This window comes from Ochotona princeps, chromosome 3 (genome assembly GCF_030435755.1).
Source record: "Ochotona princeps isolate mOchPri1 chromosome 3, mOchPri1.hap1, whole genome shotgun sequence".
In the NCBI taxonomy this organism is placed as follows: domain Eukaryota; kingdom Metazoa; phylum Chordata; class Mammalia; order Lagomorpha; family Ochotonidae; genus Ochotona; species Ochotona princeps.
Window position 1 is genome coordinate 100,650,976 of NC_080834.1, and position 26,425 is coordinate 100,677,400.

The following is a 26,425-nucleotide window of genomic DNA, read 5'->3' on the forward strand; positions in this document are numbered from 1 at the left end:
CTCTCTGTAACTGTCTTTTAAATAAAAATAAATCTTTTTCTAAAACTTTTAAAAAAGAAGAAAGTACTGGTGTTCTACAGCACAATAGATTTACTATAATTCACAAAAATTGAAACAAGAGAGCCAGTTCTCATTGAATGTGTGCTAATAATTACATTTCCATGAAAATACAATTATATTGTCGTAAAATTAAGAATGTTTAATGAGTTCCTAAATGCTGTAGGGATCAAGCAAAGAATGAGGTGTCATTGTTCAATATTTCATGTCTGCTTCCAAAAGCATAGCCTAAAAGGAAGCTGACTCTGGTTTAGTGCCCTCTGTGACATTGGCAATCCACACTGGCACTGGTTTGAGTCCTTGTTGCTCCACTTCCAATCCAGCTCTCTGCTAATAGACAGGGAAAAGCAGTGGGAGATGGCCTAAGTGCGTGGGACACTGCCACCCAGGCAGAAGACCTAGATGAAGCTCCTGAGTTTGGTCTGGCTGGACTGAAAAGAAATACATTTCTATCACCTCTCATCTACTCATTCTGTGGTATTCTGTTACAATACAGAAGATGAACAAAACCTGTGGCCTGTGGTTCACTGTTGCATTTCCACAGAAGCACTAGAGTAAGACAGAAAACATCTGTAGAAGACCAGACTTCAAATAGTTGAGGTCAGCTTCCTAACTCACTGATAATTCTCAAAAGTGGAAGACAGTAATTTATTACAAGAAAATATGGTTGCTTTGGTGGAATGAAGATTTATTTATTTTTATTGCAAAGTCAGATATATAGAGAGAGGAAAAGAGACAAAGAGGAAGATCTTCTGTCCAATGATTCACTCCCCAAGTGACCACAACAGCTGGAGCTGCATCAGTTTGAAGCCAGGAACTTCTTCTAGGTTTCCCATACAGATGCAAGGTCCCAAGGCTTTGGGCCATCCTTTACTGCTTTCCCAAGTCACAAGCAGGGAGCTGGATGGGAAGCAGGGCTGCCTGGATTAGAACCAGTGCCCATATGGGATCCCAGTGCGTTCAAGACCAGGACTTCAGCCACTAGGCCACTGCTCCGGACCCTGATTTATTTATTTTTATTCAAAAGACAGTTACACAGCATTAGAGACAGGGAAAAATCTTCCATCTGCTGGTTCACTTCCCAAATGGCCATAATAGCTGGGGCTCAGCTGATCTGAATTCAAGAGCCAGGAGTTTCTTCCAGAGCTCCCATGGTGGTGCAGGGGCCCAAGGACTCGAACCATCTTCTATTGCTTTCCCAAGTCATAATGGAGGAGCTGATTTAGAAGCTGAGCAGCCAAGACCCATAAACTGATGCCCTTCTGGGATGCCAGAGTTTGAAACTGGAGGAACTAGTCTGTTAAGCCACCGTATGGGTCCCATATATAGACTTTATTGAGATTGGTTTGTTGGAAGTTTTCCTAAAGAAACACAGGACTTTTGTGTGTGTGTGTGTGTGTGTGTGTGTGTGGTCTGTAGGCTAGGAAATCACGCTATGCATCAGATTTTCCCTACAGTATCCATAAATTTATAGTAGATCTTAAATTTGGAGAAAAACTATAAAATCTATGGACTTGCGAGGAAATTATTTTTTGTGTATTTACCTTTAAACCCGGGAACTTGCACTGGAGCAGGTGTGGAGTTGGGCTTGGTGGAGGCGTCAGGTTGAGCGACGGGGCGGCCGGGAGAGGGCGCCCTCGGGCCTCAGGCGGACCCGCCAGGCTGCAAGCGACGCGGAGACGCCTGGTGACAGCGCATGCGTGGACGTCCCTTCACGGCGGCTGCTCCGGGTTTGCGGGTCGCCTGAGGGGAGCTGTGCGCGGCGTTCATGCTCCGGGCACCGCCCTTTGGGGTGACATCGCCAGCGACTCCAGCCGCTTGAGTCAAGGAAACTCTTTGAGTTCGTCAGCACTTGAGATTTTATTTCATTTTGTTTTGCTTCCCAGTAGCAGCCTTTGAGTCCTGCATCAGTCTCCGTGGCTACTTCCGCTGTGGGCCAGCGCCGGTGACCTCGGCCACCTGGGTGTCCTCCCGGTTGCGTGGTCCGGCGTGGCGGGACCTGGCAGTTTGGGGCTGGTTGCTGTTGAAGAGAAGTAGTCAGCCCGGGAAACCGGCTCATTTTCCTCAGTATGTCGCAGAAGGATCCGTGCCAGAAACAGGCCTGTGAACTACAGAAATGCTTACAGGCCAACAACTACCTGGAGTCCAAGTGTCAGGCTGTCCTTCAAGAGCTGCGAAAGTGCTGTGCCCGGTACCCCAAGGGAAGATCTGTGGTCTGTTCAGGATTTGAAAAGGAGGAGGAAGAAAACGCAGCGCAGATATCAATGCCAAAGTGAAGCTGGGAGAAGTTATACCCTGCTCTCTGTTGCCACCACTCAAGTTTGGTTTATCCTCCTTTCTTCAGGCCTGACAGCTGGAACGTGGAAAAAAAAAAATCAGAAGAAAACATGCTGTCTACGCAGAAGCAAATTATTAAAAGACGAATGTGTAAAGTTAAGAAACCTAAGCCACAAGGAGAAGCCTACTTAGGTGGAAATTTACTTTGCTATTAAATGTATTTTAAGAAGGAAGGCTACATTTGTCTGTGATCTGTTCATTCAACCTGTGTAATTCGTGCTCCATTAGATGTTGGGTTAGTAGATCTTACCCTGATGCCTCATGAGCCTACCACCTTTTTTTCCCCTAACATATTTATTTTTATTGAAAAGGTAGATTTACAGAGAGAAAGAGAGATAAGAAAAAAGATCTTTCATCCACTGGTTCACTCTCCAAATGGCTGCAATAGCCAGAGCTGAGCTGATCCGAAGCCAAGAGCCAGAAGCTTCTTCCAAATTTCCCACATGGATGGAGGGACCTAAGGCCCTGGGCCATCCTCTACTGTTTTCCCAGGGAGCGGGATCAGAAGTGGAGTAGCCAGGACACAAACTGATGCCCATATAGGCTTCTGGTACTTGAAGGTAGAGGTTTAGCCAGCTGAGCCATTGCACTGACTTCTCTTCCTTTTTTTTTTTTTTTCAAAAAATCAGCTTTTTTAAGTATGGTTTCAAAGTTGCTTAGGCCCTGCCTTCAGGAACCTGTGTCCCAAAGTGTTTGTCATGGTCCTTTTCCATAGCATTCTGAGAAAACTCCTTGTTGAAGATAAAGCACTCTGGCCTCCAGCGGGTCACTGAGCTTTCAGGAAAGCATCAGAGTAAAATGAAAAACTCTGTACACCAAAAGGCTGAAAAAGAGTATGGCTAGCTTATACTTATTACTTAACATTTATTAAAGTGGAAGTTCATTATTAGAGTTATGCAACTTTTAAGCTACTTCCCGTGAGGCTGGTATCCCATATGGGAGCACTCTTACTATCTAGGCTTCTGAGCCTGATCCAACTCCCTGCTAATGTGCCTGGGAAAGCAACAAAGGATGGCTTAATGTCCTGCCACCCACAGGGGAGACCTAGATGGATTCCAGGTTGTTCACTTCAGCCTGGTGGGACCTGAATTGGTGTGGCCACATTGGAGGAGTGAACCAATGGGTGAAACATTTCTTTATCATTTCTGACTTTCAAAGAAAATAGCTCTTTTTTTAAAAAAAATTAACTGATAAGAAAATTCCAGTGCTTCCATTACTTGCAAAGCAGGAAGTCCAGAGAATTTGGCTACTGAATTTATACCAAACAGGTTAAGGATATTCATCCTTCACACACTTACCAAAATCAGGAGAGGAGACTAGACTTCATATATATTACATAAGACCAGTGTTACCAGAAAAACAAGTCAAAGATGTTATACACAAACAGGGAGAGAGAGAAAACCACTGCAGAACAGTATCATTTGTAAGTAAATACAAAAAGTCTCCACAAAATACTAGCAAACCCAATCTACCACAAGTGAAATTTGTTCCACAAATAGAAACTTGGTTTAACATCCAAAAACTGACATAACATAAAATATTCAGAGTGAAAGAAAATAAACCATAATCACAAACACTTCCATATGTGAATGAAGGAAAAGTATCTGACAACACCCAATATTCATTTTGGGGTAGGAATGAGAAGAAAATTAAGAATGAGAATGGTTTCCAGGGCAAGGTGTGATAGCATAGCAGTTAAAGTCCTTGCCTTGAACGCGCCAGGATCCCATATGAGTGCTGGTTCTAATCCCGGTGGCTCTGCATCCCAATCCAGCTCCCTGCTTGTGGCCTTGGAAAGCAGTTGAGGACAGCCCAAATCATTGGGACCCAGTATCCGCGTGGTAGAACTAAAAGAGGCTCCAGGCTTTGGATCAGCGCAGCACCAGCCATTGTGGATACCTGGGGAGTGAATCATCGGATAGAAGATCTTCCTTTCTGTATATCTGACTTTGCAATACAAATAAATCTTGGGCCCAGTGCAGTGGCCTAGTGGCTAAGTCCTGGCCTTGAATACCCGGATCCCATATAGGTGCCAGTTCTAATCCCAGCAGCTCCACTTCCCATCCAGCTCCCTGCTTGTGGCCTGGGAAAGCAGTTGAGGATGGCCCAAGCCCTTGGGACCCTGCACCCGGATGGGAGACCTGGAAGAAGTTCCTGGATCCTGGCTTCAGATCGGCAAAGCACCGGCTGTTGCGGTCACTTAGGGAGTGAATCATCGGGCGGAGGATCTTCCTCTCTGTCTCTCCTCCTCTCTGTATATCTGACTTTGTAATGAAAGTAAAATAAATCTTTACAAAATAAATAAATAAATCTTTAAAAATTATTACTTATTTTTGTTCTTAATGATTTTTACATAGTTGATTAGGGCTATAGGAAGGTACGTGAGATCACAATTTCCACAATCTCTTTTTCTCCTTCCTGTATCTGGTTGAAGCAGGAGACAAGGAGAGAAGCCACAGCCACACTCAGCCTCCCAAATGCCTCTGCACCATGGGATGGAAAACAGCCACCCAACACCACCCTAGAGTCCCCAATGCGGGGCATGTGATGAGGGTTCTACTCATGAGGTTTCAATAATTCAACAGTTCTGAATTGCTGCCACTCTCACCACTCCAAGCACGGTGAAATCTCTCCAGAATCCACTGATTGACATAGTCCACCTTAGAGTCCCCATTTGCCCAGTTATTCACTGCCAACTCTTGGCTGGGGTAGTTGATCGATTTGGTCTGTCCTCCATCCTCTGTTGTGGTACCAGGTGTCCTCTGTAGATCCCAATGGACTGCCTTATCCTCCATGTGCACCTGGATATGTTGTCCACTGCTCCATCTGAGCCACTGAGGAGGCCCACCTCTGACCCATGAACTCCATGAACAGACCATGGAACCAGCACTTCTCTCCATGGTTGGGGTTCTGACATCAGCAATTCAGTTGGAGGGATCCCCATAGAAACTTCGTCTGAGGTGATCCCAGACCTGGTTCTTGCATGTGCTCACCAATACTGGGTCCAGCACAGTCTACCACCCCAATCAGCTTATGCACATGCTGGTGGTTGCAATTGCTGGGTCAATTCTGTTTCCAGCCTTGTCTTTCACACAAACCAATAGGTGTTGCAGCCCAGCCCAGTCCTGCCCAACACACACTTGGCCTTCACGGACACTAATGGGAGCTGCAGCCTAGTTGGAGCAACCCACAATAACCCCACCAAGTCCACCCCCTTTCTTGGTTCCTGTGCCTGCCAATATGTACAGCAGACTGGTCCTGTCTGTCCCATATCCCATTTAACTCTCATACATGTCAATGGGCACTGAAGCCTACTTCAACCCAACCAGCCCATGTGCTGGTGGTTGCCACTATCTGTCTAGCCAGGCCTGTCCCAGTATTGGTTCTTATGCTCTCCAGCGGTAGTGGCAACGCAGAGAGGTGCCCACTGTTTCCCTACTGGGCCCATTCCCACCCACGCTCTCCAATGGAAGTGGTAATCTGGCAGGGGAGCCCTCCAATTTCCGCTACCAGCTTTGCCCCCTCCCCCGCTGGGTCTCACATATGTAGGTTGGGTGCTGTGCCCAGTCTGGCATGGCCTGCCTCTCCTCAACATTTGCCAGTGGGTTCTGCAGCCTGGCCTTCCCCAGCCCACCTCCAATTCCCACTCATGCTCATGTGGGCTACAGCTTAGCCCAGCCTAGCTGGCCACCGGTCCCAACTGTTATGTGTACTGGTATATGTGCTGTGACCTAAGCTGGCCCGACCCACACTCCATTCTGGTACTCAGATTTGCCAGCAGCTGATATGAACTAGCCCATCTTAGTTTGCCCCTGACCTGTGCCAAATGTCTGCCAGTGGGTACCATTCCCTGGCCTGGTCTGGGCTGTTCACTATCATGGTTCTTGTGCTCACCTGCAGGAACTGTGTCCCCAACAGAGGAATTGCCCAAGCTCCTCCATCAGGACCTCTCCCAAAGTCAGATCTTGCACACACCGGTGGTCCATGGGCCAGCCCTACTTAGTCCACCTCCTGTCCTAGCAGGAACAGTGGCCTTTCCTGACTGGCCTTCACCCATTCCAGTTTTTACTCTTGGGTGTTTCATGCCAGCCAAGGCTGATCCAAACCCAGACACAGGTCACACAAGGCTCGGTAGGGACAGAGACCTAGCCTAGCCTGGCCTATACTTACCCTGGTTCTCACAAGTATCAATGGGTGCTGGAGTCTAGACCCAGTCCACACTTGTGCCAAGGGACCCTGCAGCCATGCCCAGACTAGACACCAGCTCCCACTCCAGCCCCCGCACTCACAATCTAGTGGGAACCACAATCTAGCCAGGGTTTCTCCTTTGCTCCCTAACCAGGCCTGTTCCCAGAATAGATCTTATGCATGCCAGTGGTTGCTCTGACCCAGCTTTGCATAGCCCCTCACCTATCTTGGCCTTTGCCTTTGGATGCTGCAGCCTGGCCTGACTGGGCCTGCCCCCAGTCCCAAGTCTCACTCAGTCTGTTCCCATCCCTGGCTCATGTAAACCATTTGTGTGACAGCTTTGCTTGGCATGACCTGTTCTCCAGTCTGGTTCCTGCACTTTCCAGTGAGCTAAGGCTGTTCAGCCTTGCCTTTCCTAAACTAACCTACAAATTCACCAACAGTTGGAGCTATTTTGTCCATCCTGCCTGACTCCCACGCCTGGACCATGTGCTCACCAGCAGGAGCTATGACCCACTAGAGAAGTTTCTCAATTCCCCCACTTGGCCCTATCCCAGACCCAGATTTCACACATGCCACTGGATGTTAGGTCCTTGCCTGGCATAACCTGCTCCTCCATCTTGGTCTTGTATGAGCTGATGAATGTTGAGGCCTGGCCCACCCCACACCTTCTTTTAGGATGCACATGTCCAGACTATTCTCGGTTCTGTACCCATGACTATTGTCAGGTTCCATAGCCACACCTAGCTCGGCCCATCACCATCCCCAGCTCTTGAGCTAACCAGCAAGACTTGCATTTCCACAAGATTTGGCCCACACATCCTCCACAGAATCTACCCCTGGACCTGGTTCTCTTGCATGTTCATTAGTGTCCTGGTCTAGTCTAATGTGACCTGTCCCCTGTCCCAACATTCAGTCAGGTACTGGGATCTAGTCCTGCTAGACAGGCTCCCAGCCTTAGCTTTCACATGGACTATCATGTGGTGGTCAGCAATGTTCCATGCTAACAATCCCAGTTCTGGATTCCCATGTGGGCTGGTGCATGAGTCTGACCCATACAAATATTTCTGTCTCTCCCCTCCAAACCACCAGGTCTCAGTCCCCTCACTTACCTGCAAGTACAGTGGCCCTGTCTTTGAGTGTCCCTCCAGATTCATTCCGCACCTACATGTACTGTGGCCCTATCCATGGATGTCCTTGGGCAGTAATTCCAGACCCCCAATACCCCAGAGCTCGCCTCTGGGCAGCCAGTGGGTAAAGCTTAGCACCAGTTGGCACTGTGGGCCCACAAGCCAAGAACCTCCCCCCCCCACCTAGCAGTGGTGGATGGGGTACTATGACTCCATTAGGAAGCCTGTCCCAACGTGGTTCTCTCAGTCACAGCCACATGGTTGGGAGATTTAGACACCCACACTTCTGATCAGACTTACCTGAACTCCACTCACCAATGTGTTTGCGATAGGCAGAGCCATGATCCTAAGCATGCCAGTACTGTCCAAGATCTGCCTGCAACATCATCATTGTGGACAGAGGAAATTCTCAGATCTCAGGCTTGGAAAAGTTAAGGATTTGCCCACTGCTTGGCAGTGGTGGACGGAGAGCTAGGAGCCTCAGCAGGAAGCCTGGCTTGGCATGAGTTCTCCCAGCCACAGCTAACTGGCTTGGAGATTCAGACACCCACACATTTGAGCAAACTTATCCGGACTGCCCCAACTCCTGACTTTTATTTTTTATTTTTTTTTAAAGATTTATTCATTTTATTACAGCCAGATATACACAGAGGAGGAGAGACAGAGAGGAAGATCTTCCGTCCGATGATTCACTCCCCAAGTGAGCCGCAACGGGCCGGTGCGCGCCGATCCGATGCCAGGACCAGGAGCCTCTTCCAGGTCTCCCATGCGGGTGCAGGGTCCCAGTGCATTGGGTCATCCTCAACTGCTTTCCCAGGCCACAAGCAGGGAGCTGGATGGGAAGTGGAGCTGCCGGGATTAGAACCGGCACCCATATGGGATCCCGAGGCTTTCAAGGCGAGGACTTTAGCCGCTAGGCCACGTCGCCGGGCCCCCCAACTCCTGTCTTTTACAGCATGAATACAAGTAAGACCCCAGAAGGTTCAGAACAGGAAAGGAAGGTCAGAGAGAGCATAAGAACCCATATGGGAACCAGTGCCACGGTGTAGTAGATTAAGCTTTTCAGTTAAATAAGTAAATCTAGGGTCCGGCGGCATGGCCGATTCTAATCCCGGTGGCTCCACTTCCCATCCAGCTCCCTGCTTGTGGCCTGGGAAAGCAGTTGAGGACAGCCCAATGCTTTGGGATCCTGGCTCCAGATTGGCACAGCACCAGCCGTTGCGCTCACTTGGGGAATGAATCATCAGACAGAAGATCTTCTTCTCTATCTCTCCTCCTCTCTGTATATCTGACATTGTAATAAAAAACAATAAATAAATCTTTTAAAAATAAGTAAACCTAAAAAAAAAAAGCAGAAAAACAAGCAAACAAAAAAACCCCACTTCTATGCAATTCCTCTGTCAGTTTGCTGCTGAGTCTAGGAGCACAACATTGACACTAACAATCCTGGAAAAGGCCAGTTTTTGTGCATGTATCCAGGGTGTTGTGAAGGGGACAGAGCCTAGCACTATTCTGACGTACTTACAGGTAAATCTGGGGAGAAAAAAAAGGTGTCATTCAAAACTTAAGAAAAGCTTCATGACATTGGACTTGGCAACAATTTCTTGTACATGACAACAAAGGCCAGGCTCCATCAAAGCTACAAACTTGCACATCAAAGGACACTCTTAATGGAGTCAAAAGGCAGTTCCCAGAACTGTAAAAATATTTTTAATCATAGATATGAAAAGGGCTGGATGCCCAGAATTATGAATAACTACAACTCAGTAAAAAGTAAATGATTCAAAAAATGGTTCAAGAGGGGCAGACACTTTAGCACGGTGAGTTTCACTGCTTGGGACACCACATCCCGCATCCAAGTGCCAATTTGACCCAGTTGCTCCATTTCTGACCCGGTTGTTTGCTAATGCACTTGGGTTCCTGCCATCACATTGGAGACCCAGAGGGAGCCCTGTTTAAGGTCTGGGAGAGCAGCGGAGAATGGCCCAAGTCCTTGGAACCCTGTACCCGTGTGGGAAACTCAGAAGAAGCTACTGACTCCTGGCTTTGGATAGGCTCAGCTCTGGCTATTGTAGCCATTTGGGGAGATGGCTCAAGTCCTTGGGCCCCTGTATCACATGGGAGACATGGAAAAACATCCTCGCTGCTGGCTTCTGCCTGGCCCAACCCTGGCTATTATGATCACTTGAGAAGCAACCACTGATGGAAGACATCTTTTTCTGTTACTGTTTCAAATTTTTATTTAAAAATAATCACAATGGACAACTGACCCAACAAATAGCCCTTTAGCAAACAAAATGATGTCCAACTTCACTCAAAATAAGAAAAATCAAAATTTATAATACATTGTTTTTTGCCTTCCAGAATGGTAAAGATCCAGACCATTAACATAGCACTCTGTTGGTTTAGTTACTGGGAAATAAGTACTCTCACATTTGGGTGGTGCGGGGACCAAATGGCACCTTGTCTGTGGACAGCATCTAAGCACTATCTCTGGGGGTCTTGCCAGTGCCAGGCAGCTTGCCTGTGGGTTCACATCACATCCTGTACCCTAGGAACTATATCTAATTCAAACCACTCTCACCCCACTTGGAGAACAAATTCTAAGAAATCAATCTAGAGCCTGGCGCAATAGCCTAGTGGCTAAATCCTTACCTTGCATCTGCTGGGACGTCATACGGGAGCTGGTTCATGTTCCAGTTGCCCCATCCAGCTCCCTGCTGGTGGCATGGGAAGGCAGTAGAGGATGGCCCAATACCTTGGGACCCTGAAGAAACTCCCGGCTTCAGATTGGCTCGGCTCTGGCCTTTGCAGCCACTTGGGGAGTGAACGAGCAGACAGAAAGTCCTTCTCTATCTCCTCTCTGTATATCTGCCTTTCCAATTTAAAAAAAAAAAAAAAAAAAAGCTTAAAAAAATCAATCTGAGAGAGAGAGAGAGACAAACAGCTCATTTGGCTAGTCTTCCACCTGCAAGTACCAGCATCCTGTATGGGTGTCAGTTCATGTCCCGACTGTTTCACTTGCCACCCAATTCACTGCTTACAGCCTGGGAAAGCCACACAGGATGACCAAAGTCCTTGGGCCCCTGCATTCACATGGGAGACCCAGAAGAAGTTCCTGACTCCTGACTTTGGATTGGCTCAGCTCTGGCCATTGCAAATCATTTGGGGAGTGAACAGCAGATGGAAGATCTTTCTGTCTCTGTCTCTCCTCTCTGTACATCTGTCTTTCCAATAAAAATAAATAAATATTTTTTAAAAAAAGATCTATATAGAAAGGACACTTGTAGCTGCAGTACTCATAATTGCAAAAAAAAATTAATCTGAATATTTATCAACAGTGATCTAGTTGGAAAAAAAATATTACAGAACACTATGGAATAACTGAAAATAGCTGGTTGTCAGGCCCAGCATAATGGCTCAATTGCCTAATCCTCCTCTTGAAAGTGCCAGAATTCCATATGGGTGCTGGTTTATGTCTCAGCTGCTCCATTCCCCATCCAACTTCCTGCTTGTGGCCTGGGAAAGCAACAGAGGATAGCCCAAAGTCTTGGGACCCTGCAACCACAAGGAAGACCTGAAAGAGGCTCCTGGCTTTGGACTGGCTCAGCTCTGGCTGTTTTAGCCACTAGAGGAGTAAATTAACAGATGGAAGATCTTTCTCTCTGCTCCTTCTTTTTGTAAATTTACCTTTCCAGTAAAAATAAATAAATCTTTTTTTAAATAGCTGATGTTCTACATTTCATCATATGTAAAATAAATATCAAGTTGTGGGGTTGGGGGATAGGGCATTGTGATGAAGCAAGTTAGGTTTCATCCCATATCAGAGTGCCAGTTTGATCCCAGCTGCACTGTTAATGCCTACCCTGGGAAAGAGCAATGGATGCTGGTCCGAGTACTCAGGTTCCTGCCAACCACATGGGAAACGTGGATGGAGTTCCTGGCTCTGGGATCGAATATGACTCAGCCCTGTCATGGCCATGTGGGGAGTAAACCAGCAAATGAAATCTTTCCCTCTCTTTCTGCCACTTTACCTTTCAAATAAATAAGTAAACAACTGACATTGACTGTGTGGTAAATGCTATTCCAAACAAGGGTTTTTCCTATAGTACTAATTTCATCCTTATGACAACCTTTTGAGTACTATTATCCCAATTCAAAGCTGAGATTCAGACAGAGGTTGAGTAAACTGCCAATGGAAAATGGCTGGCCTGGGAGTTCCAGCACATCCTCACACAACACAGCCTGCACAGACAACTCTGTGACTCTGTGTGAATGTGCATATGTGTGTGTGTCGGGGTATACTTGTGCGTATTGGCATGAGTTTGTGTATATATCTCTAGATCCAGATATACACACTAAGGAAACAAATGAAAAGAGTATCTGTCAAATCATAAGGAAGGGGTAGACCGGGCAGAATCAGAGCTACAGGGAGAGGGATTTTTAGCTCCTTATCTAGTTTGTGTCTAATCTTGTACAGGTGGTTTTCACTATCTTTCTGGCAAAGTTTGAAATAAACTAGGCTAAAGTCCTCATCTTGCATGTGTCCTAATTATTGAAAAAGGCACAGTAGTAGACATAGGCCCTGTTGTAAAAGGAGAATATGGCAGCTCATTTGGTTCTGTAGCAGAACAAAACTAACTGGACAACTACCCCAAACAAATGATGACAGCAAAAAAATCTCAGTGAATGGAGCCAATGGACATTGGGAGGGTGACATCATCCTCGGATTGGTGAAATCGGTAGCATTTCAGAACTATCCAAATGACTTGGTCAGAACCCTTGGAATATGTACACATTGAGACTCTGGGTTGATAAGAGGTGGCAGTTGCTCATCCCTGGGTACTGGGTCGTGTAGAAAGTCATGAGTAGTTTCCCCCTTTGTCTCTCTCCTTCCTCCAGAAGTAACAAGAAGAAATAGCAAATTTGGAAGCCATGAGTTCACCCAATTTTCCCTAAACCTCGATCCTTTCACCATGATCAACCATATAATCATTACAAAAAATTTCCAAAAATAAAAAAGAATTTGTTGCTTAATATAGCATCTGATATCTGGCAAGAAGTTTGCGATAAATTATTAAGCAGCAAAAAAAAAAAAAAGGTTTTTTTTTTTTTTTTTTTTTTTGTCAGGGGCCCAATGCAATAACCTAGTGATTAAATCCTTGCCATCTGCCAGGATCCCATATGTATGCCAATTCGTGTCTTGGCTGCTCCACTTCCCAAACAGCTCCCTGCTTGTGGTGTGGGAAAGCAGTCAAGTACGGCCCAAATCCTTGGAACCCTGCACCTGCATGAGAGACTGCGAGAAGCTCTGGCTCCTGGCATCAGATCGGCTCAGCTCTGGCCGTTACAGCTATTTGGGAAGCAAACCAGCAGATGGAAAATCTTTCTGTATTTCCTTCTCTGTGTAAATCTGCCTTTCATATGGAAATAAATAAACCTTTTTAAAAAAATGTCAGAAAGGCAGAGTTCCATATACAGAAAGAGAGGAAGTGAGGGTGCTATGTCAGGTAGAAGCCAGAAGCCAGAAACTCGATCTGAGTTGCTCATGTGGGTGCAGGAACTCTGCCGCTTTCCCAAAGGCAGCGCAACCAGGACCCTAACCAGAGCTCACATGGGATGCCAGTGTCCTAACCCACTGCGCCACAACTCTTAGCCTTGTTTACAAGATTTTAAAGCCTAGTAGGGTCACCATTCTTACTGATGCTTTCAACTGGAAATTCCCCACCCTTCAGAGTCCCCAGAATCTTCAAAAATTTCTAAAATTAGGGGAGTCGTTGTGACATCTGGGTTAAGCCACTACTTGGGAATCCTACACTCCATATAGGAGTACATGGTTCAAGTCCTGGGCGTTTTGGGAATCCACATGGTAGGAGGCAGCAAGTATTTGGGTCCCCGTCACCCATATGAGAGACCAGATGGAGTTCTGCGCTCCTGAATATGCGCTGGCCCAGCACTTGGGGAGTAAAGCAGCAGACAGATTTGTTATCTCTCTCTGTTGCCCTGCTGTTCAAATAAATGAGAATAAAAATTTTCCTACAACTGGACTCATTTTTCCTTCCTTCTTCCTTGTACTCCGTGTATCTGTGCATGGTCCCGGTTAATGCCCTCCACCTCCTCCTTTTTTTGTTTGTTTTTGCTGTGCCTGTTCATTTACAGAGTACTTGAGCACCTGCCTATACCACTCACATTCATTTAATCAAAACCGTGAGCTGCCCGTGTGGATGCTGCTTTGTGTCCCAGCTGTCCACTTCCAACCCAGCTCTCTGCCTTTGACCTGGGAAGGCAGTGGAGGACGGCCCAACACCTTGGGACCCTGCACAGGCGTAGAAGACTCAGAGAGAAGCTCCTGGCTCCTGGCTTCAGATTGGCTCAGCTCCAGCCATTTGGGTCACTTGGGGAGTGAAGTTGAAGTCATTTGGGTAGTGCACCAGCGGGTGGAGGATCTTTCTGTCTCTTCTGTATATCTGCCTTTCCAATTAAAATAATAATAATAATTAATTTTCCAATCCATGAAAATGGAATTTCTTTAAAAAAAAAGTTGCATACAGCGAATGGTGTTTGCTTTAAGTGGGAGCAGGAAGAAATACTAGGACTCCTAGTCCCACACTACTGAGCGTGGGACACGCCACGTGGAAACTACGAATCTTGGCCCCGCGAACTACAAGTCCCGACGTGCACCACGTGCAAGGGTGCGGCCTGGCTCCCACGTCACGTCCTTACCCCCTCAGCCGCTTGCTGCTTTTCCCGGAACGCGCGGCTCCCCTTCAGCCCCTTCAGGTCCCAGAGTCTGGAGAACCTGCCGCTTGCCTCCAGTATTGCTCAGTTTGCTGGGAGTTCCTTCCCAGTATTTGCGGGATGAGCAAGATATCTTGCAGACATACGTGATTCACCAGACTGGTTGCTTCGTGCCCGACCCACAAACAGCAGCATTCCCACTCTCCCCACTACAGCACTCTCTGTCTTAGTGGGAGCCTCCGCGCCTCGCGGGGATGGGGTGTGGGGAGGGGAATATCTGACTTGGCTCCGAATCCCCCGTGGCACCGGGTCCACGAGGTGATCAAATCGACGAAATAGCCCCCTTGGCTCTTTCGCGGCAACGCACGGCGTGGGAATCTCAGCTTGGTGGCGGTCCAATAAAAGCCTGAGAGGACACCGGCGATCCACCTGCGCCTGCACTGGCCAGGGCGGTTCTCGGCTGGCGCCACGCCTCGAGCCCTCCCGGCTAGGAGCGCCAGCGCAGGGGCACGACGCATGCGCGTCCCCCCCCCCCCCCGTCTCCTCCCTTCCGTCAGTCTAGCGCGTTTCGAGTCTTGGGTCCTTTTTGTCCCCTCCTGCTTGCGGTGTGTGTGTGTCCTCACGGAAGTGAGGGAAGAAGATGGCGGCCACTGCGGTGGTGCCTCCTGGTGCGGTGTCTGGTCGAGCCCCGAAGCGCGGCGGCGGCGGCGGCGGCGGGGGAGCCAGAGGGACGGAGGAGGAGCCGCCGCCGCCCCTCCAGGCAGTTCTGGTGGCCGATAGCTTCAACCGCCGCTTCTTCCCCATCTCCAAGGACCAGCCTCGGGTGAGGAGCGTTGCGCACGCGATCAGCCGGGAAGGTGGAATGCCGCTCCTGTGGGTTGCGTGGCGAAGCGTGCTGTGGAAGGCCCCGTATCCCCCCGCCTTTCCCTCTCTCTGTGGTCCTAAGATCGAGGGTTACCTGGCCAGGAGGTGGACGGGGGCCACGGACTACAGCTCCGATCACGGCCTGAGCAAGCGAGCGGCTGACAGGCATGGGCGCCCGGGGTGGGCGAGGCCGCGCTACCCTTAACCTTGTGTAGGAGAAGGAAAGGATCTGTTTGCCTCAGAGAGGGGACGGCCTTGTGCCTAAAAGGGAGCAGACCAGAACCTCGGCCAGGTACCATTTTTCCTTCCAAGTGCCATCTGTCAAAAGTAACGCAGAGCACGTTTGGTAGCGGGTTGCCATCATTCCTTAGGTTGTCTGGACACGAGGGGAATTGGGCCGCGCCAGTCCTGGGTGTTGCTGGCTCGTTTCAGAGAGAGAACCGCACTGGATTTAACGGGAAATTTTCCTTAGCTGCCTTCCTACCCTCCCCGCCTTCCCCACACACACCCCTCCAAAAGTCTCATGGCAGTTCATTTTTCTTTTTTTTTTTTTTTTTGGCAGTTCATTTTTGACAAGTGATTTCCCAAAGAAGGGTAACTGGTCCCTGACTTTCAGAAAAGGCTCAAAGAAGGAGATGTGATGGGGAAAGGAAGCCTTCGTGCTGCCTAAGTTTGGAGAGATCTGTCCGATTTCCTAATTGTCTTTTGTTAGCAGTGGTCTGATGCAGGGCAGACAGGTTCCTTGCCTACCACTGACTCAGAAAGGCAGAAACCAGTTTTATCTTTGAATTGGGAACATGAAGCCCAAGTGTAGTGTTTGTAAATACTGGCAGAGGAGTGGGGATTGTTACAGTGGGAAAGCCAGAGGCCCTCATGGATTCAAGATCTCCAACCTTTATTTTATCCTACCCTCTAGGTCCTCTTACCCCTGGCCAATGTGGCATTAATTGACTATACTCTGGAATTCCTGACTGCCACAGGTGTACAGGAAACCTTTGTATTTTGTTGCTGGAAGGCTGCTCAGATCAAAGAACATTTACAGTAAGACCCTGAAACTTAATTACTTTACTTTTTCTATTCATTTCAAAGTGAGGAAGAAAATCGTTATGGGTCATAGGTGGGGGGTGGTAGAATGTGTCTAGTTAGAGCTCATTGGGATGTTTTCTTCATTTATCAGAATGTGAATACCTGAAGCTGCCTGTACTTTTTAACAAATTTATGTATTTGAAAGGCAGAGTTACAGAGTGGTGGGAGAGACAGAAAGGTCTTCCATCCACTAGCTCCCTCCCTGGGAAGTTAAACAGGCAGGACTGGGTCAGGCCAAAACCAGAAGTCAGGAGCTTTTTCTGGGTCTTCCATTTCAGTATGGAAGTTAGAAGAGTAGCATCTTTGTTTTTCCACTGAGTATCTGAATATTGTGTGTTCTGATCCTCACAGACAAGAATGAGCTGTTTTTCATCTTATCCCCACCAAGCACAGAGTGAGCACTTAAATATGTTGAAATCTTCTTGGAAAATAGTGAATATCAGGCCTTATGGAACTTTAGCAAATAAATATAAGATAATAGCACAGTCTTCATCAGAAAATTCCTAAATTTAGTAAGCACAGATGGAGAAAGGTGGGACAAGCGCCATGGCCTGAGGCGCAGGCATCCCATGTGAGTGTGGTTCATGTCCCAGCTGCTGCACTTCTGATTCAGCAGGTCCTTGGACTCCTGCAACCAAGTGGGAGACCCAGATGAATCTCCTGGCTTCAGATCAGCCCAGCTCCGGACATTGCAGCTATTTGGGGAGTTAAAGAATGGGTGGAAGAGCTCTTGCTCTGTCTCTCTCGTTGTATGACTCTGCCTTTCAAATAAAAATATTTAAAAGGAGAAGAAGGGGGAAAGGTGACAAGAAGTGTACTATGTTTATCCTCAGTTTCAGCAGGATTTGGAATTTAAGTACTTGTTTGGGGATAGGGATCAGGATATTGAGAGGAAATAATCATGTTCCTCTAACCCATAAAACAAGACTGGTAACACGGGATGCTAAAAGTGTTAATTATAGACCATAGGTCTTGTTTTGAAGTTGAGGACGCTGGCAGGAACCCAAAGAAGCCCTAGAACAGGAGTGTGAATGCTGAATGAGGGCGAAAGGTACGCACGGTGCGCATGCTCTTTGTGTCTGATTGATTCATTGCCCTCACCGCCCTCCTCCTCCTCTAGGAAATCCAAGTGGTGCCGCCCTACATCCCCCAACGTGGTTCGGATCATTACGTCCGAGCTCTACCGGTCCCTGGGAGATGTCCTCCGGGACGTTGATGCCAAAGCCTTGGTGCGCTCCGACTTCGTGCTAGTGTACGGAGATGTCGTCTCCAACATCAACATCACCAAAGCCCTTGAGGAGCATAGGTAGGGCCAGGAAAGTGGCAGGGGCCAGGGGCCCACAGAGCCTGTTCCAGGGCTGCTTTCCAACAGGTATCTCCTTCCTGGCCTTTCCAGGTTGAGGCGGAAACTAGAAAAAAATGTATCTGTGATGACAATGGTCTTCAAAGAGTCCTCCCCCAGCCACCCGACTCGCTGCCATGAGGACAATGTGGTTGTGGCAGTGGATAGCACCACAAACCGGATTCTCCATTTCCAGAAGACTCAGGGCCTCCGACGTTTTGCTTTTCCTCTGGTGTGTGGCTGGCTGGGGTCCTTGAGGTAGGAGAGTGACAGGCCTTCAGCACCAGAGACTGGTTCAAGTGTTTGGAATTTGTCCCCACAGAGCCTGTTCCAGGGCAGCAAAGCAGGAGTGGAGATTCGGTACGACTTACTAGATTGTCATATCAGCATCTGCTCCCCTCAGGTGAGCTCCCCAGCACTGCACATTCACAGCAAAACTCTTGAGGGTCTATTGTTGCCCACTTAGAGGGCTAGCCAAGGGGTGGGGGCTAACAGTTAAGACCTGGGTTGGGGCAGCTGTCTCTCATTAGAAGGGCTTACTCCCAGCTCCACTCCCAGTTCCAGCTAATGAGTAGCAGCAGCAGCTGGAAGAGCAGTGACAGCTTAAGCAGATGGGTCCCTGCCACCCAAATGGGAAACGTGAATTGAGGTCCCAGCTCCAACCTTTTTTTAAAGATTTTTAATTTTATTTTTTATTAAAGTTTTTTTTTTTTTTATTGGAAAGTAAGATACACAGAGAGGAAGATCTTCCATACGATGATTCACTCTAGTAGCTACAACAGCTGGAGCTGATCCAGAGCCAGGAGCCCAGAGCTTCTTCCGGGTCTCCCACGCAGGTTCAGGGCCCCGAGGCTTTGGGCTGTCCTTGACTGTCTTCCCAGGCCACAAGCAGGGAGCTGGGTGGGAAGTGGGGCTGCCGGGATTAGAACTGACATACATATGAGATCCCAGTGCGTGCAAGGGAAGGGCTTCAGCCTCTAGGCTACCGTGCCTGACCCCAAGATTTGTTTATTTGCACGAGTGAGCACAGATAAAAAGAGAAGCAGAGAGAGATATTCCATCTACTGATTCACTTCCCCAATGGCTAGGGCTAGGCCAGACCAAAGCCAGGAGTCTGGAGCCTTTTCTGGGTCTCCCGCATGGGTGCAGGGACCCAAGGACTTGGGCTTTCCTGGGCACATTAGCAGGGAGCTGGATCAGAAGTACAGAAGTTGAACCTCAAACCAGCGTCCGTGTAGAATACTGGAGCCATGAGTGGTATCTTCAACCCCTGTGCTGCTGCCCCAGCTCCAGCTCCTAGCTTTGGCCTGGCCCAATGCCAATTGTTACAAGCACTGGGGGATTGAATCAATGGATAGGCGTATGTGCCTGTGTACATGCTGTCAGATAAATTCTTTAGTGACCAGGCAATGTTTCCTTCTTTATCTTTTACCATCTGTTATAAAGCAGAGATATTGTCTTCATCTCCTTGTTCACCTACCATGACCTTTGGGATTCAGTCCTTGTTCAGTTAACACTGGTTTGTGTGGCAGCTTATCTTTGCTTCCAGCAAGTCATGTTGCCTACCCTTTTCACCCAACAGGTGGCTCAGCTCTTCACAGACAACTTTGACTACCAAACCCGAGATGACTTTGTGCGAGGCCTGTTGGTGAATGAAGAGGTGAGAAAAGGCTCTCAGTGCCTCTTTGGAGAGTAGACACTGTAATTTTATCTTGTGCTGTTACAGCCGGTCCCATTTTCTGTTTTATTAAGACTCAGGAGGGACGAAATGACCTAAGGAAGAGGGGAACTACACACACCAAAAAAAAGGTCTCAGGCTATTTGGCTGTAGCAGTGAGAAGTAGCAGAGAGGAACTGAAGAGGATTAGAAAGGCATTGTACCTGGGAACATCCTTCCTAGCTTGCTGGCATGGCTGACCTCCCTCTCCTTTTCTCATTCAGATCCTAGGGAACCAGATCCACATGCATGTAACAACTAAGGAATATGGTGCCCGGGTCTCTAACCTACACATGTACTCCACCGTCTGTGCTGACATCATCCGTCGATGGCTGTACCCTCTCACTCCTGAAGTGAACTTCACTGACAGCGCCACTCAGAGCTGCACTCATTCCCGGCACAACATCTACCGAGGGCCGGAGGTCAGCTTGGGCCATGGCAGTGTCCTGGAGGAAAATGTGCTCCTGGGCTCAGGCACTGTCATCGGCAGCAACTGCTGCATCACCAACAGCGTCATTGGCCCTGGCTGCCACATTGGTGAGCACCGGCTGGGAGATCAAGCCAGGGACAGGAGTCTGGGGCCATGTGTCTCCAGATACAAGGATGTACATGTAAGGGACAGTTCTTGGGAATGAGGAACCAGAATGCCCATCCTTAAGTAAGGAGGGAAGAGGGACTTGAGAGTAGTGAGACCCTAATTTAGGGCTTGTGTATTGGGTGACTGTTCACATTCCAGGACACCCTATATTCATAATTAGGACCAGGTGGATAATTAGCATGCAGTCATACATCTGTGTAAGTGCATGACCGTTTACAGAGGGGCTTTTACATACACTATTTCGTTTAGCCCTTACAAAAGCTTTGCAAGGTAGTTATTATTTACCTCTTACTTATAGGTTCAAGGAGGTTGTTTTGCTGATCACAGGTAATAAGAAGTAGTGCTAGGACCTAAACCTGGATAGTGGTGGCATTCCAAGTCCAGTGTTGATTTTACTGTTCTGTAATTGACAGTTTCACCTCTTGGCAACTCACTTTGATTGTAGGAATCATAAGGTTCAAGTTCACTGTAAAAGAAGAGGTGGAATAATTTTACTTGATTCTGTTAGGCATGGATAGGATTCTAATAATGTTCTTAAATTGAGAAGAAGACCCCAGAAACCTGGAAGGATCTCAGCTTTTGAATCTGTACATTGTAATGGTTGTCTACTGTGGGGCAGACAGACCAGCCAAGCAGTGCTGCGCTCGCAGGCGAAGGGGTGCTTTGCTGCACTAGCAGGAGAGGAGGGGATCAGAACTATAAGGAGCTTGCTGGGGTCTGGCAGCCCTGTCCTCCCTGAAGAGCTCTGGTCTGTTGTTGGAACCCCAAGACCAGGAGTCTTTCCCATCCTGAGCCAGGTGATAACGTGGTGCTGGACCGGGCCTACCTATGGAGAGGTGTCCAAGTGGCCTCTGGGGCGCAGATCCATCAGTCTCTGCTCTGTGACAATGCTGTGGTCAAGGAACAAGTTACATTGAAGCCACACTGCGTCCTCACTTCTCAGGTGAGCTACCACCCCCTGCTGCACACAGGCCCTAAATTCAGTGGTGGTCACAGTGAGCCAGGGGGCAGGGGTCCTTGTCTCCACCCACAGGCCAACCAGAATTGAAAACCCAAGTCACTGGCTTAGTAAAGGCAAGTTGCTCTCATTGTCAGGATGTGCCTTTCCTCCATGTACTGTGGGGTCCATGCCACCCATGCCTTTTTTCTCCCCCAGGTGGTGGTGGGCCCAAACATCACGCTGCCTGAGGGCTCGGTGATCTCTTTGCACCCTCCAGATGCAGAGGAAGATGAGGATGATGGCCAGTTCAGTGATGATTCTGGGGCCAACCAAGAAAAGGAGAAAGTGAAGCTGAAAGGTGTGAGGCTCAACAGGTGTGGGGCATCTGCGTGTCTCTCTGCCCCATAGGAGAACCAGGGATTGCACCTGGCAAGGAAGGGTGGCTGGGTATCTCCATGGGCTCTCACTAACGGGCAGCACCCTTCCAGGTTACAATCCAGCCGAAGTAGGAGCTGCTGGCCAGGGGTACCTCTGGAAAGCTGCAGACATGAACACCGAGGATGAGGAAGAGCTACGGCAGAGTCTATGGGGTGAGCTCGGCCTTCTGCCTGCCTCCTCTACTGGCTCGGGATCTCTTATAAGATGCTGAGTCCTTCGGACTCAGGTAATTTGTTCACTGTATTCACATGGAGAGGACAAACATGTGAATAAGTCTTTCCTTATTTTTCTGTCTTATCCTTTCTGCGATGGCAGGACTCACAATCGATGAGGAAGAAGACAGTGAGACAGAAAGTGAGCGGAGTATGGATTCTGAAGAGCTGGACAGTCGGGCAGGCTCCCCTCAGTTGGATGACATCAAAGGTGAGTGGCATGCTGGACAGTGAAGGAAGCCATCCAGTCTGCTTATCCTTGACCTAGATCATGTGTTTCTCCCATGAAGGGTCTGATGTGCTGTCAGGGCCAAATGATGTCAAGAAAGCACTTCTGAAATGATGTTGGCCCATGAGCTTACTCTTGCTTTGATTTTCAAGTGTTCCAGAGTGAAGTACAAGGCACACTGCAGCGGGGCAAAGAGGAGAGCATTTCTTGTGACAATCTCATTCTGGAGATCAACTCTCTCAAGTAAGAGCAGCCCCTCCCTGCTGTGTCCTTCCTGAGGTAATTCAGGCTGGAAATGTTGGTGCAGGGTTGGGGGCAGGGCATTAGGTCCAGCCTCACCTCAGCACAGACCTTCCACTTCCCAGACGCTCTCATCTGACTCCCCAGCCAGGCTTTTGTCCAAGGCCTAGTCCTGCAGCACACGGATGGGACCAGCGAAGGCCCTGGTGTCACCCCAGTCTCCCCACAGGTACGCCTACAACATCAGCCTGAAGGAGGTGATGCAGGTCCTGAGCCATGTGGTTCTGGAGTTCCCCCTGCAACAGATGAACACCCCCCTAGAAGCCAGCCACTACTCTGCCCTGTTGCTTCCGGTGAGCCAAGGCTGGGGCTGGGTAAGCGGGGTTGGGTGGTGACACACACACCCACTCTTGCTCTGTTTGACTTCAGAGGAAATCGGGTTTTGTATTGCCTCTATTTCCATTCCCTATGCCTCTGGACGCCAACAGGAGTGTGTTGAATGGCCTTTGAGACCACACAATTCAGATTCTACCAGACACCCAAAGGTGGTGTACTCAGGATAGACCTGGGCTTTCAGACTCAAGGCTGGGAATAGGTGCCTTAAGATGGCACAGTGCCTGGCTTCCTTTCACCTTCCCTGGGGAATCTTCAGCGTTCTCCTTCCACACTCCAACTATCAGACTTCTAGGTTCTTCTAACATGTTTCCACAACACCTATATCATTTTTCTCTTGTTCTCCCATATCACAAAAGGTCAACTTGTTTTGATGTTCAGATAAGTGCGTACCCCCAGGAGTGCATTCCATTTTTGCTTTCTCCCACAGCTGCTCAAGTCCTGGAGCCCTGTGTTTAGGAACTATATAAAACGTGCAGCTGACCATTTGGAAGCATTGGCAGCCATTGAGGAGTTCTTCCTGGAACATGAAGCTCTCAGTATTTGCATGGCCAAGGTAAATACTTCAAGGCCCAGGCTTCTTGGAAGACTTCCCAGGGAAACACAAAACAGACTAACGTGCACCCAGTCTGGGCTTCGGCTGATAGCACTGGCCATTCCTAGTGTCACACTTGTTGGAATGGTAAAGCTTGGAGCTGTAGGCATAGGGAGGCACACATTTGGGAGTTGACATGGAAATGTGCCTGAGTTCCAGAAGTTATACCTTTCCTGCTACCAAAATGAACAATTCACTCTTTTTCTGTTGCTCATTGTGTCTTGCTGGACTTTGTGAGGTTCATCCCCTTTGCTGGCCTTCCACAGGTACTGATGGCTTTCTACCAGTTAGAGATCCTGGCGGAAGAAACGATCCTGAGCTGGTTCAACCAAAAGGATGTAACTGACAAGGGTCGGCAGTTGCGTAAGAATCAGCAGGTGAGGAAAGCCACCCTCTTCTCACCCTGGGGCCTGTCCCATTCCCCAGTCTTTGACCGCAGATTCCAGGATGGCTGGGCTTGGGGTTGAGCTGCTTATTTGCCAAGGGGAGCAGTGGGATTGCGTACCCCTCCCGCAGTAGTTCTCCCCTCTGTGTGCTTACAGCTGCAGAGGTTCACGCAGTGGCTAAAAGAGGCAGAAGAGGAATCATCTGAAGATGACTGAAGTCGCATGCTGCCCACCCCTGTGGGAGTGACTGAGTGTCGTGGTTCCTGGGCCAGGGCAAGCAAGGAGCCAGTTGCAGGAAAGGTGACCACCATCCTGCGACATACAGCACCGAGGCTGGGACTGCAGTGTTCTTCACATCACACTACCAGGAACCATCGTGATGGGGGAGCTGGGATGAGGGGAGCTGGACTGGAACAGAGCACCTGCCTAGAGTGAGCTAGGCAGGCCCTGCAGTTGGAGGAAGGCCAGGGGAAGCTCTTTGTGCTCTGGCTTTCCCTCAGGGAACAGCAGAGAGCAGCTGGCCCTCTCTGCTGCTTGTGCTTGTTCATATTAAAAAAAGAGAGGTGTATTTGCTTTCTCTTCAGCTCTGACTGACCAGCCATGGGGGTATGTGACTGGAATTCTGATCCTTTGGTGTGGCTGCCTTTCCCTCACACCTGAAGGAGAGGGGAAGGGAGGTGTTATAGCTGCTAGGAGAGTACTGTAGTGCCTCCCTGGGGAGAGTGAAGGATGGACCTGCATGCTTTTCCAATATTTGCAAACCAGTTTGTGGTTCTGGGGTGATGGGCTAAATCTGTTTCCATAGAGGACTCTAGTCCAGCCTCTTCTGCCAAAGGGTGACAATGTCAGGCGGATGTAAAGACCAGTCCCACTTGCTAGTCTGTCTCATACTTCTTTTGGATTGATACAATACTTGCCTTGCCATGGAGGCTGGGCAGATCTTTGTCATAAAGATAAGAAAATCTGTTCAAGGTCCCACAGCTCTCGAAGGGTAAAGCCAAGGACTTGCCCCTCAGAATCCAGAACACTCTGAGCACGTTGTGTGTTCGTGAAGAGGAATTCCAGCCCCTGCCCCAAGAGGAAAATAAAACCGAAAGCCAGTAATGGAATCCAGAGAACACGGGAAGATCCCGTGAAATGTTTTCTCAGTGTGAAGAGAGTGTTTACTGTTTGACAGGCATTTTGCTGTGTGTTAAAAACTTATCACCTATTATTCCACATCAGCCCTGTTTTGAAGTCTTCAGCTTCATTTCTAGATGAAGTGCCTGAAGCTAGAAGAAGCCCCGAGAGTAGTAATCAATAGATGCAGGGTCTGATCCTGGAGTCGAGCTGCCATTTGTCACCTGCCCCGTTCCCTTCCTTTAACCAGGAAATAAGCCCTTTTGGCTCATCTTTGGAGCTCTGTGTTGCCTTCATGTTGGCATTTCTGTTGATACTTAGATTGCCAATTGTCACTGTGTATAGCAAGTGGTGTGCAGAGAGAGAAAAAGTGATAGTCTTCATTGTATCTATGTGGGAGGACATAGAACTCTATGGGCACATGAAGCATTACTGAATGTTTCTGCAGAAGAAAAAACAGGCTAGCTAGGGGTTGGCTTAATTTAATTTTCCATTAGTTTTTCTTGTGCAGGGAATCTCAGTTTTGATCTGAGTGCCTAGAGAGCACATGAAAGTTGTGGCATGGACCTAATTGAGGCAGATAGCCACAGGTGCCTGTAAGCATTTCTCTGATCTGTACCAAATGGCTGGCAAAAGGTCAGCAGCGGCCTCTGGAACCTTTCAGGAAAGGGAGATTGCTCTGGTTGGGGTGATTACGGAAGGCCTTGACAGATGGTGATGCTGAAGTGTCCTGAGAAACAGGAGAGATTCCAAGGGCACAGCCACAGCGGGATTACTTCAAAAATGCACCTGACTCGGTGATCAGGAGAAACAAGGTGATGGTGAATGAGAGACATCAGTGTTTTGGTGAAGTGAAAAACTGGATTAGCAGAGTAAGCTGGGTTCTGCCTGCCCAAATGGTTGCAGACTTGGATCCAGCATGCCATTTGCAACCCGGAGATAGTGCAGCACCTGCAGAAGGGTAGGAACTGGGAGTGGGGTAGAAGAGGGTAACAGGCTGGAATACGAAGTTGGTTGCAGTTTCCCATCAGATCTGACCACGCAAGGTGATAACCTCCCCTGAAACGGGAGCTTCCTTCTCAAGAAATACTTAAGGTTTTCTAAACCTACATGTCAGAGTTTCTGGACTGATGATTCACACTCCTCAGTCACTGACATCTTCAATGGGACAGCCCGTGCATTTACTTAAATCCAGCACAGTGAGGCTGGAATCGGGGGTTTAGACCAAAATTAAGGAATTAGGTGAAAGTACAGGGGCAGTGAGAATCCGTACACACCACCTTGAACCCCTTCAGGCAAAAACAGGCTGGACAGCTGCAGGAAAAATGGTCTATGAACGCTGAAATTTTTATTTTCTTGACAAGATTTTCTCCCGCCTTATGCTGTATAAAGCCTTTTAATAAACCTTGTACACAGACAACTTCCAATTAGCTTTGTAATATATTACTCCTAAATGTCAATAGTTAAGGGCGATCAAACATCCAAAATTTCAAATATAAAGGTCAGACACCAAAACAAATAAATAGAAAAATTGAAACCAAGGAATCAATGGCAAAGTAGAGAACTTTCTGGGTACCTCAAAAGGGGTCTGGCATTGTGGCTCTACTTGTTAGTGTGCCTGGTAAAGCAGCAGGCCGATGAGAGTTTCACGTTCCTGCCTTAAGCCTGCCCCAGCCCTTACTGTTGAGGATGTTGGGGTAGTAAACCAGTGGATGCAAAATTCTATTTCTGTCTTTCAAGTAATAGGTAAATCCCTTAAATAAAAAAAAAAAAAAAATAGGGACCTACTTGATGATTCAGAGGCTAAATCCTCACC

General features: G+C 48.3%; 2 protein-coding genes across 2 annotated transcripts; both read left to right on the forward strand.

Moving 5' to 3' along the window:
• Window positions 1-2,047: 2,047 nt before the first annotated feature.
• On the forward strand, window positions 2,048-2,564 carry LOC101531779 (cx9C motif-containing protein 4). Its single transcript, XM_004578224.4, has one exon. The coding sequence runs from the start codon at window positions 2,127-2,129 to the stop codon at window positions 2,331-2,333; it is 207 nt and encodes a 68-aa protein (XP_004578281.2). The 5' UTR covers window positions 2,048-2,126; the 3' UTR covers window positions 2,334-2,564.
• Window positions 2,565-15,002: 12,438 nt separating this feature from the next.
• Window positions 15,003-24,089, forward strand: EIF2B5 (eukaryotic translation initiation factor 2B subunit epsilon). Its single transcript, XM_004577762.2, has 16 exons — window positions 15,003-15,273; window positions 16,231-16,355; window positions 17,521-17,706; window positions 17,797-17,974; window positions 18,065-18,145; window positions 19,325-19,402; window positions 19,684-19,996; window positions 20,855-21,000; window positions 21,214-21,355; window positions 21,486-21,587; window positions 21,751-21,858; window positions 22,029-22,119; window positions 22,346-22,469; window positions 22,940-23,065; window positions 23,371-23,481; window positions 23,647-24,089. The coding sequence occupies exons 1-16, from the start codon at window positions 15,091-15,093 to the stop codon at window positions 23,704-23,706; spliced, it is 2,154 nt and encodes a 717-aa protein (XP_004577819.2). The 5' UTR covers window positions 15,003-15,090; the 3' UTR covers window positions 23,707-24,089.
• Window positions 24,090-26,425: the final 2,336 nt, after the last annotated feature.